Source organism: Struthio camelus, chromosome 15 (genome assembly GCF_040807025.1).
Source record: "Struthio camelus isolate bStrCam1 chromosome 15, bStrCam1.hap1, whole genome shotgun sequence".
Classification (NCBI taxonomy): Eukaryota; Metazoa; Chordata; class Aves; order Struthioniformes; family Struthionidae; genus Struthio; species Struthio camelus.
Window position 1 is genome coordinate 8513761 of NC_090956.1, and position 12045 is coordinate 8525805.

Below are 12045 nucleotides of genomic sequence, written 5' to 3' on the forward strand. Positions count from 1 at the left end.
AATTTCCATTTTCAAAATTGCATTTTATTTTTCCTGCTATGTTATAGTTATATCCCGAGGCAAAAAAAAAAAAAAGTGCATTGAAGTTGGAGTGCAATGTAGCTTCATTTCTAATACTGTCTGTATTTGTTACTAGTAAAAAAGTAAAAAACAGGTGCAAATTCATAAAGTAACCTGGCAGAACTATACATAAGCCTATATATTATATCTAGTTGACACATATTGTAACACTTATGCATAATTAATATATAACAAAGGATTATGTACGAAGTATCAAAGATCTCATGCCCAGTGCAGCAACATACCATACCTGACCTGAAAGGCAATGAAGACTGAGCAGCTGATACCAGATCATTGCGTGACAGGACAAAGTTGAACTCTCTCTCCCAGACAAACACACAGTAGGAACCCTTTAACACTTAGCCTTCAGATGAGTGTAAAGTCATTAACTCAGCTAAACAATTTTGAGTTCCTATTATATTCATGACTGCAAATTCTGTCTGGGTGGGTGGGTGTACTTCTATGTATATGTGTGTATTTATATATACTGAATGGCGATGATCAACTCAGATTATGCCTCTCTTGTGTTATTCTGAAATCTAAAGAACCTCTAAACTATGCTAAAAAGAGAAAAAAAAGAAAAAAAAAAAAGAAACCAAAGCTCCCAAAACCAAGCTCTCCTTTTTTTCTATGGCAATAGTGGCAGAAATTCCCTAATACAGCTCACCGCCAGCATAGTTTTGACCTCTGAACAATTACTTGAAAATTGTGCTTCCAGCAGACATGAAATACACTATTCTGATTAAAGACAGACATTTAGGAGACAGATTGTTAACATGTTAATTGACTGGCTAGCAAGAAAGACTGTACATTGTGTATGACAAGAATTTCTTTCAACATAGTTCCTGTTTGCAACTTGTCTTAGAAACAAAAAGTTCAATGAGTACATCACAGAAAATATGCATGTCTATCACTACAATCATCACCTTCTAGTATTCAGGCTGTTTTCATTTATCAAAGATTACACCTGCTGGTGGGTCTTTTCTATTTTATTGCTGTAGTATTATATAAAATTTTACTAAATAAAATGAGAGTTTTACAAAATATTTATTTTGAAAAAATCACTCTGTACAAATTTAACATTCTCAACACTGAAGTTTTATAAAAATGCTAACACAACAAAAAGACTCAAGTGAAACAATAAACCAATCTTTTCTTAAATTATAAAGATACAGATTCATTCTGAAGAACTATTGTTATGACAGAAGTCTAAACATAAAAAAACCATAGAGATAACTTTATAAGTTTTTGCTTTTATATCTGTTGCAGTCAAATACATGTATCAATGGATGACTTTTCCTATCCTTTTTATAAATTCCCCCCAACACTGTCCACAACTAAACCAAATACCCTAAATGGCTTACAATTTCACTGTACATAGTTTGTGCTCCAAGAAAAGCTAGCACAATTTGATCATCATTTTCTCGGTGCCTAACAAAAAGTTACCTCTATACATTTGGTACAAAATTCTCTGTACAAACCAACTTTGCTCATGTAAATTTTTGAAAGCAAACATAAAGGAACAGTATTTATTTGTGCCTTCAATTTGGTATAATGAAGGAACAGTGATTAAGTAAAATTTCATGAAGTAAAATTCATTAACTGGGAATACTGTTTTTTTTTTTTTAATATAATTACCATTGTATAAAAACTTTATATACTGCAGATTATTAGGAATGACAAATCCTAATCTAACAGTGCTAGTTTTATAGTCCCCATCATAAAATAAGATTTTTATGTACATTATTTAAGTCTCCTCCCTTCATTTTAAGCTATCTGTGAAGCTGTTGTTGCATATTAAACAACCATTTCTGAAACATGAGATATCCCTTCTCATGAGATTAATTAAAAACAGTAAAACTGTTATATTCCTGTAAACACGATTAAAATGAAGACTGACAAAATGCAGTGTGACAGGTAAGCCATGGTTTGAAAAGATTTCTTCACATTTTCTTAACACAATATATGGCTCACAGCACAAGCAGCAGCAAAAAAAGCTATTGAAAATTTCAAGTTACAGCCAGGGGTGCCAGGCAGGATCCATACGACAGAGATTATCCAAGCTATTTGCAGCTGCTACAAGAGTGTTGACTTTGCTTTCTCCTCCTTCAAACTGAGCAAGATTATGAAGTCGAGTCATGATAGCAGTAACAGCTTTCTGAACTAGTGAAACCAGCTGCTGGCTGTCCATATTTTCGGGTTGCCCAGCTGCTGAGAGTGGAGAGGAAGTATCCTCTTGTGTTTTTTTGTGCCAAGCAATTATTTCGTCCCGTAACACAGTTTTTAGGATGCCATCAACCTATATGAAAAATTAGACAATCATGTTTAATCCAAAGAACCATCAGGAATTATAGATGTTTAACTAAATTGTAATCAACAGCATTTTGACACTTTTGGTCCTGCTTTGCAATCTCAGCCTTTTCAAGATGACTGTAGCTTCAACTGTGTTTATTATTCCCTCTCAAGGTTTTTCTTTTCAAAAGAAGTTCTTATTATGAAAATGCAACACAATATCCCCTACAGAAATGAACAGTTACATAAACTGTAAAGTATATTAAGATCTTTATACACAAATAGTCATAAATATTTTGTTTTTTTAAGTGACAGCATTGAAAACATCTCTCCCCCCCCACCAGGCATGCAGGTGCACACACACACACACACACATATATATATATATATATATATATATGTACACACACACACACACACAGAGGTCATTGTGCAAAGATTAAGAGTACTTCGCAAAGTTGTGGGGTTTTTTTGTTTTTTTGTTTTTTTTACACAATGATTATGCTTCTCAGGGAATACTCTTTTCTGTCAAAGAGAAAGCAAGCTGACTGCAAATTACATACACATATATACACACGCACATGCGGTTCTGTAGTATAAATTTATTCAGCGATTTGTACATTGTTAGCTTGCAGTCATTGAGTTTAGTGAACTCTGAATCTTACCACTGAATTCTACGAAGTTCTGCACCCTTTTCCACTTAAATAACTGCAGCATATTTTAACTTAATATAAGGAGCAGTTATCTGCAAGAATCAGTTTCTTTGGGAAGGGGAGCGAGAGATGGCACAGCTAATTCTAGGGAGGTTTTTTTTTTTTTTTTTTTTTTTTTTAGATAAAGGATGTTCAAAACTGTATTTTTAAGATTTCAAGCTGAAAGAAATCCCAAGGCTAGCTCTATTACTGGATGAAAAAACAAACATCCAAAAGAAATAGTTTCCTACTTTTTCCCATCACTAAGTTGAGTTACTGACATTAATCTATCAACTCCATCAGACTTGAACTTCTAAAAGAAACTTTTATGTTTCTAGTCTGAGTTAAATTTACTATTTGCCCATGAGCATTTCATAACATAGATAGAGATTAGGCCAATATATGCATACACTTATCAAATATATTTTATAGGCATCTGTAAAAAAAAAAAGATTTATAGAGAAAAACTTCAATATAAGTCCAGATTATTTTAGAATAATCTAAAGCAATAATGTCCACGTCTGAATTGAGTGCTGGGGACCCGTAACTCCAAATATAATAAATGGGACACCTGTGCTCTGATCTGCAACAAATCAATGTGGCAAATCTAATCGGGTATACATAATTCAGATGTTGAAATTACATGCTACATCTGCAAACTTGTTTGCCTGTATAGACATGGCATAGAAAGGTAAGCTGATGAATTATGAAGAAAAAAAAAAAAAACAAAACTCTAACACCACTTTCTGTATTATGGATAAAGATAAATTTCACTTCAGGATATTTTTCCATTTTTTAAAAAGTAACCAGCTCACGCTATAGCTACAGTATGTTCTGTGCAATGTCTTTCTGGTGCAAATTGCTGCCTAAGTGCAAGACGCCTCATTTCTGGAAAGCATTAGAATTTAAAAGGAAGTTAGACAATTTCTTTAGAAAACTACACCCTGCTAAGAGCTAGAATCCATCAAAGTAACAATATATCTTTAGCATTCTGCTCTTAACAAAGGGTCAAGACACATTTCTACTCACAGTATATTATGAAGATTCTAAATGATGCTGCACTTGTCATTTTGCCATTTACCACGGCCAGAATTTGAAAGGATTTATATGGCTAAAGCATTGAAACCATCAGCCTGAATTAACATGCTTGGACAAAAAATGAAATTAAGAATAGAATTATACCTATTTTCCTCCTATTCTTACCAAAAAAAAAAGAGGCAAATTACAAAGATTTCAGCTGGTCTTTGTAATGACCTTGGGGTAAGATTTAAAAACTTGAATATGGATTGTTCAGTTTCTAGCTTCCCCAATAAAATGCTGTTTAGTTTTATCAACTGCTGAATATAACATGCGTGCAAACAACCTTTCAAAAAGGATACAGACCTTAAAGTTTGGCTGTGCAAAGCAGCGAGCTACTGCAATCATTGATGCAGTCAGCGGACCAGACACCCCAATGGTGGTAAGAAATTCAGAAATGTTTGGTGTGAGCCGGAATGGAACTGGACGATTGGCATCCAAGTCACCAGTAGCATCGTTAATGTCAAAGCGAAAATAAGCTACATTGAGCTTGCCAGTGTCCTGTATTTAAAAGCAAGATGCACAAAAGAAATTAAAGGAACAGATTTTCATTAACGAAGCCAAAAGAGAATGAATTTTTGTTTACTGTTAATACTTAGAGCACACATATTTACAAGTGATTTTTAAGAAGAATGAATGTGTGATTTATTATTTCAGTTTTGCATATATTGTCTTAAATAACATATATATAGAAGCTACCTAAGAAAGAAAAAAAGATTCTTTTTAAAACCTAAATTACTGCAACAGCTTTGTATTCTTTTCATCAAACAGTCTGTGAGTAAAAAAGATAAAAAATTAAATGCACGTAGAAGGTCAAGTACGTACTTCTTTCAAAACGTGTGTCCAAAAACCTTACTAAATATAGGCTATTATAATATCAAGCTTAAGGAATATATTATTTTGTAGCAATGGTCTGTAAGGAGTCACAAAGAAACACAGATCTTCATTCTATATGCATCCCAACAAAGCACTGCATTGTTCACTCTGGGTAAACATCCAAAAGCCATGGCTGCAGAATGAGGACTAAAGAATCATAATTGCTATACACAATATAGCCCTCCCTGCATTAGCATGGCATCAAAACTTTAATATATACCACCTTTACTCTACTAAGGTGGCAAGCCTCATTTTAAATGTTCATTTAGAACAGAAGAAAAATCACTGCTAAAAGGAGTTGTAGCTTAATATGCCAATGCCCAAAAGAGAACAGACAAGGAAAAAGAGTAGTTGAAAATGAACACTCCCTTTTTGGAAAACGAAACTCAAAAATATTTTTCACATGTAACTGTTTGACACACAGATATAGCCAAAGTAATATATTTGAAGAAAGGCTAAAGAGAGCCTTTTCAGTTATTTACATGAACAGTTCCAATATCTAAGAGTGATTTTACGAACAAAGTTCTAAATTCTCATATTTGGACCAGAGAAGGTGGAGTTGACATCCACTGATGTTTAAATTACTACCGACATGATGTGCACTCATATAATTAACTGAAAAACCTACTGAAATGCGTTGTTAATTATATATGTCAAATTACTGTACATTTTGACTCATTTCAAAAGTAAAGTCCAAATTTCCATTTGATCAAAGAAGACAGCACGCATCTAGAACAAACTAAAGCATACCTGGGCAATCTGCAGCATTTCAGGGTTGAGCCTATTTAAGTGAAAGATGAATTCCGCAAAGCCAATTAGGGCTAACTGAATAGTAAACATCTTTCGAAACGTCCAGTAATCTGTAGCATTTGGGAACGTATGTAAAGCCCACTCCTTAAGCATACTGCGTGGCACCATGTTACTCTGTACTTCTTTAAGTATATCTCGAAGAACCTACATAAGAGAAATATTAGTTAAAAGAGATGATTTTTAATAATACACTGTTCAGCCACAGGCAAATACGCCAAAATCCAACTACCAAACTTTCTCTCTCAATTGCTGTATCCTATTTTAGGAAAACATCATGATTCTGAACTTGGACACATTCAGTCCAACACTGCTTTCTGACTTATTTGCAATATACACCCGAACATTTTGTAAGGCTATTCTTTGCATAGCTACAAAGTATTTGGAAATTTATCTGAATAGACTATTTTAATAAAACCAAAAGAGCTGTTTTCATAAGGCATAAGAGACCTGCAAACAGGCATGAGAGAAAACCTGACACTGAAAAGTCAACTGAAGTATCTTTATTCAAGTCCTTCAAGAAAATAAGTGTACTAAAGTGATATTCAATGCACTGCCCTGCTGCGCTTCCTTATGGCAAACTAATGGAACAAACTTCATTATTTTCTAGCTTCAATGCAAGCTGGATATGCATTTCACAGCAATAAAATCAAAATCCTCTATTTTAAGTCTTAAAATTTATACATGTGATTCATAAAACTTATTTCCACCAACCCCAATGTAGTTCACAATGTCAATATACTGACCATTGTACAGGAGGTTATGAGCAACCCAATTCACATTTTTCCACTTTAAAGCACTTAATGTCCCCTCACTGAAAAATCTCCTTTCCTGATTGAAAAATGTAAATATCATTCACAACTTCCCAGTTAAAAAGGTTGTTTTGGGGCCAGCCTAACTCCTACTTGTTTCAAAGGGCTTTGAATTAAGCCCTTACTTAAGATGAAGTCAGAAAGGTTGTTCAGACTGACAGGTTAGTGAGGAAAATACGGATCAACAACAGTGATATAAATTATTTTCATAGCTGTCTCTCCTTCCCTCCTCCCCAGAAAAAAAGATTAATAGCAGCCTCAGTTTACGAATCGTTATCAGGTAGAAGCAGTCTGTAAGTAGCAGAAGGAATCAAGAGGCATAAGAAAAAAACATGCCGACATATGGCAGCAATCTGACAGATTTTATTGGAAGGTGTGCCACAAAAAAAAACAAAGAAAAGCAAGCATCGTGGCAAGTTTTGAAATTATACATGGGATTTACACAGACAGGAACCTTAAGATGCATTTTTTTGTGGTTTCTTTGCATACAGGCTAGTTTACAGAAGAAAGTGGAGGATATTTTTCTTACAGGAGATAGAGAAACACTCTGGGTAAAACAATTAATGCATTTTTAGAGCAAAGTTACCTCAAAAATAGACCAACAAAAGCTGAGAGATGCATTCACCTGTTTCTGTAAATGAATACTTTGCAATAGTTTTTCCCTGGTTTTAAACATCTGCAATCTACCATGATATTTAATTACTGTAGCATATACTAGCTTAATTAATTAGAAAAAGAAATAAAAGTTAGGATCTGTTCTATTGCACCAGAAAGAATGACAGTCATACCGACTTCAATGAAATGTCTGTTAAAAACAGTTTCATAACCTGAAGGAAAAATTTTCAAAATAGAAAGAGATGTTACATAACATTTTTATTTTGTAATGGTGAAAGCCTCAAAAGATCGTTTCTCTAAATGATGCCTATGTTATATATTTATTGTGTATTTCTAACAACTGTATTTGAAATAAGACTGGCATTTTGTATGAGAATTTGCATTAACCTTAAGATAAAAAAATGTAAAATAAACTTATTTATCAGAATTGGCTATTTCATGGAGGTTACAGTGAGAAGGAGCTTTGTACTTTCCCAGAGGTATCATTTATGAGCATGAAATTAGTGGACCGTTTCTACTTGACTTGGGTGAAATGAATGCATTGCCTACTCAGCTGTACCCATTCATATAAAAATTGGAATGCCACTTCCAATGTTATCAACTGGTTATTTTCACAAGCACTATACAAAAGGGCCAAAAAACAATCAAACCTTTGTCTTTTTTCAGTTGCAGTTACCCTTAACAACCTAAATAGAGTAGATACACCTTTTTGAGGTTTCTTCAAGATTATCTAAAATACCAAGGAGTTACCAAAGAGAAACAAAAGTTCCCGGAATCCACGAAGTAAAAATCAAACAAACAAAAAATCAAAACACCACCTCTGTAAAACAGATTTGTCTCATATCTGATTGGGGGGGGGGGGGTGACAGTAGAGTTCTTAAGAAGAAAGCTCAAAAACAAATTCATTGTATATTCTAATACCTGATGGCTAGCTTGAGTACCCCGTGCTTGCACCGTTGCCAGCCTGTCATAGTAACGAGAAATAGGGTTGTCATGCTCAATGCCTTTCTTGGCACAGCGTTGCTTATAGATCTCCACCAGGGAAAGAGAAGAGGGATTGTCTTCAACCAAACGCATCTGTGGAGAAACTGCTACAACACGAGGGACTAGGGATAATTTGAGAAGAGGGAGGGAGGACCAGCAGGAGGGGTAGAGAGAGCAAAACAAAACAGTTAATCCATAATCCAAATACTACGAGAAAAATTATCATGCAAGTATCAGCCCTTAAAACACTCGTGTGATAATCAGCTGAAGCGTGGCAAGTGAAGATTGTTATTACTATGCTTAGAGAAAATTCACAAGCTCAGTTAAAAGAAAACGAGAGCAGATTTGTTATTTTAACTAAATAGAAACACCTCAACTATCTTAGCAAAAAATTGAACCCATAGCGGTTTGTACATCTGATTACATAACACTGATGTCATTTCAGGAAAAATGACTCTGAAGAACAAAACTACTGAAGTTAGGATATTTAAAGTGATCCACAAAAACTGGAGGAAAACTTGAATATACTTGAGGGACAGATATTTAAATGACACTAAAAATAACAGAAGGAAGATGCAGCAAAATGTTCAATAGGAAGAAAACTTAGGACCACTAAGCTTTCACTTGAGGAGTAGTAAGTTAGCTTGCAAAAACCCAATTTACACTTTCAGTGATGCTCAACAGATATTGTGCATTTTCACCTACGTCAAGAAAGACTAGAGTTCTTCTGTAGCCAGCTTTTCAAGTGCCACTACTTGTACTGCTTGACAGTGATCTCCGGTTACTAACAAACCTGTTCCCTCATCATTTCTCTCAGAAGTTGTAAAAATTAGCCTCAGGAATACAGGAAGAAGTTGTTTAAATGCATTTAAATGGTTTGCAGTAGTTTCTTCAATCTTAAAGAAAAAAATGCATTCAGAGAAAGAAGTGGTCTTAATGAGCTTAGTTCTTCTGGACTGTTTCCACTAACCTCTGGTAACAGTGAAATGAATGAGCTGCAGATTCTTTTTAAAAGTATCAAATAACAAGGTACAGAACTTTTTCCAAAAAAACCCTACAGTTTAAGAACTGCTCTTTGAAGGACAACATGTTACTTGATTAATCATGTTATAGATGATATATTTAAGTGCCAGTGGCCTTTTCTATTGTGTCCTTCAAGGCTTTAACTACTGTATTTCTTATTTTGGCCTGAGAATGATATAAAATGGTTTTCACGTATATGGAGATGCTATATTTGCTTTTTGTAATAACCAGTACTTTGCCTTTTATATTTTTGTCCTTAAGATTAGACCTCAATTTTGCATTTCCAGCTCTCAGTACAACTTACATCACCTAGCCACCTAAGCTTATGACAGCAACTTCATATGTCAGAAGATACTACGAGTACAAAAAGGAGAGACTGATAAAACTGTACATTTTTTAATGAGATCAACAGAAAAGCAGCAGCTTTGTCTTAGCGTCTTTACTTAACGCTTCCCTTACCCATAACACACTTCCCACTCACCAGCCAAGGCTTATTAGAAGTGACTAGCACAACGTACAAAACTCATTTATTTAAAGTTAATAAGTGATTCATCGACCTTCTGAAATGAACAGTATTTATATGTTACTATGACGTTATAAGCCGCAAGCTGGAACTTGCCAACAACTTAAGTATCTTGAAAACGTCAGGAATTAAGAGTTCAAAGGCATTCTATTTACATTAGTATTTGAATCACAGGCAGACCAAGTGTGTTGCCACGTGAAGACTGACACTGTCTGTATTTCTCACAAGTTAATTTCATGAGTGATTCCTTATAATCCACACCTGAAATGGTCAAGATGCACAGGCAAAGAGAAAGAATTAAGACTGTGTGTTCAGTTAATTCACCGTTTCTGTTTTGAAATGTTTAAAAACGTGACATTTTTATTACATTAGTATTTTGGCAATTTATACACAAAAAAACATATTGGAACCATCAATACCCCTCCTCGATAAGGCCTCTCTAGCACTATGTCTGTTAATTCTGTTATGTTCAAGCATTGCTAGGTGGTGCTGTTGGCAAAACGTGCTCTTTAAACCAAGTAACCTTTTACAGGATCATAAAAGTACTTTCAACAGAAGGCCTGCATCCAATATCTAGATTATGAATTGATTTTATTCAGCAACAACTAGCTAGTCAGTACATATTCCCAAAAGTAAACATAACTACAGATTTCTATATAAGGTTACTTAAAAGTTACACAGATGTGTCTCACTTGGATAATTCAGAAACCATCTATCAAATTTAAAGAACTGAAAAAAATTTTTCTTCTGGGTTATATGGATAAGGCAAAAGAAATTAAATATACATATATTGGGGGAAAACAGTTTTGTTCTGCCCAGTTGTGTCTAAATGTTTGTTCTAAAGTCTATGTATCCAGTTCTATAGCAACAGATCCAATAGGCATGCCTCTGCCTTACATACTGTCATTCATGACTGAACTTCATACCGTAAGTGATGTTTGTAACCTCTTCTAAAAACACGCTAGATCACATACATCCACTCTCCTTCTTTAGAGTGCAGCTACATGGCCAGAAAAGCCCAGTCATCTAAACATGTGAATTTACCGTCTGAATCAAAAATTTCAGTATCAGTGATTGGTATCCTTCAAACAAATTCAGCTATTATAATCGTTGAGTATAACATATATTTTAAAATAGCATGAAACCTCTCTTTGCAGTACCTGTAAAAAATAAGTGTCTTTTTGTGGTTTCCTTCCTTTTCTCTAAACAGGGGTTCAGAAGGCGAAGGAGCTGTAATACCCGCTCTTCTCTACGAGACTCTGTCAGGCAAGCATCATTCATTACCAGATATGGGTATATCTTTCCATTATGGCCTCGGATATAGAGTCTTCTGGCTGCAGTGTTGTGCTTCTGAACTATCTCCACTCTGGGCATAAACCTGTTAGGAAGAAAGAGGGATTAAAGCACCTGACCTGATCCCCTGTGACATTAAATTAGGACTAAAAAACAAAAAAACGCACAAATATATAAGGCAGTGTAACTGATTTGCAATGTACAATTCTATTATCCAAATAACCCAAGGTTTCTATTTTGTAGTTAAAAAGCCTTTCCTCTATGCATTCTCTCTTTTTTTTTTTTTTTTTTAAAAAAAGTATGGCTCTTGAGTGAAATTAATCATTACATAAGATCTTGATCGTTATCCTGAGAAACAGTCTTTCTATTGGCTACAATAAAGGAAATACTCTCAATTTACAGCATAAATTAAATTCAACTATACTCTTCATTTAAGAAACAGTACAGTTGCCTAGTAAGACAGTGTAAAATTACGAAAAGAAAATTAAGTAAAAACTGAAGGTACTACACCAAAACGTCACAATGAAATATAAGTTTAGATATGTAATTTAAATACAATGAAATATTTAGTAAAACTACTTTTGCACAGCGTAGATGGGGAAGGCTTTGATTTCCTCCCATTTTCAGAATTACAACTATCCTTTCCCCAATCATAGTTTACCTTGCTATCTTGATGTAATAATGTGTTGGCTTTGGCATAAGGAATTCTCCAGGTATCTCTACTTCTGCAGTTTGAGCTGAAAAATTACTTAGAAAACGGCACTTTTCCTCTATGAGGAAGAATTTTGGAAGCTGTTTAGTTTTTGCCTCCAAAATTTTGATCCACTTCTTCAGTTTAGAGATAAGATTGTGAAGTTTCATAGAACCTGGTACACTGAAGTCAAAGTCTAAAAGAAAAAAAATATATATATATCCTTAGCATTTCAAATTACATATGGGATATTTAACTATCAGCCGTTTCAAGTTTGCCCTTAAGCAAAATACTTTAAGG

General features: G+C 34.4%; 1 protein-coding gene across 7 annotated transcripts in view; it reads right to left on the bottom strand.

Moving 5' to 3' along the window:
* Positions 1-1035: 1035 nt before the first annotated feature.
* TRRAP (transformation/transcription domain associated protein) overlaps positions 1036-12045 on the bottom strand; it is a 102805-nt gene continuing 91795 nt past the window's right edge. For all 7 annotated transcript variants that reach the window (XM_068909259.1, XM_068909257.1, XM_068909261.1 and 4 more), the window contains exons 66-71: positions 11716-11941; positions 10922-11139; positions 8153-8337; positions 5748-5951; positions 4428-4622; positions 1036-2359 (exon numbers count right to left, since the gene is read on the bottom strand). In XM_068909259.1, the coding sequence (XP_068765360.1) occupies positions 2075-2359; positions 4428-4622; positions 5748-5951; positions 8153-8337; positions 10922-11139; positions 11716-11941 (1313 nt within the window). In that variant the 3' untranslated portion in view covers positions 1036-2074. The remainder of the gene's footprint in view (positions 2360-4427; positions 4623-5747; positions 5952-8152; positions 8338-10921; positions 11140-11715; positions 11942-12045) is intronic.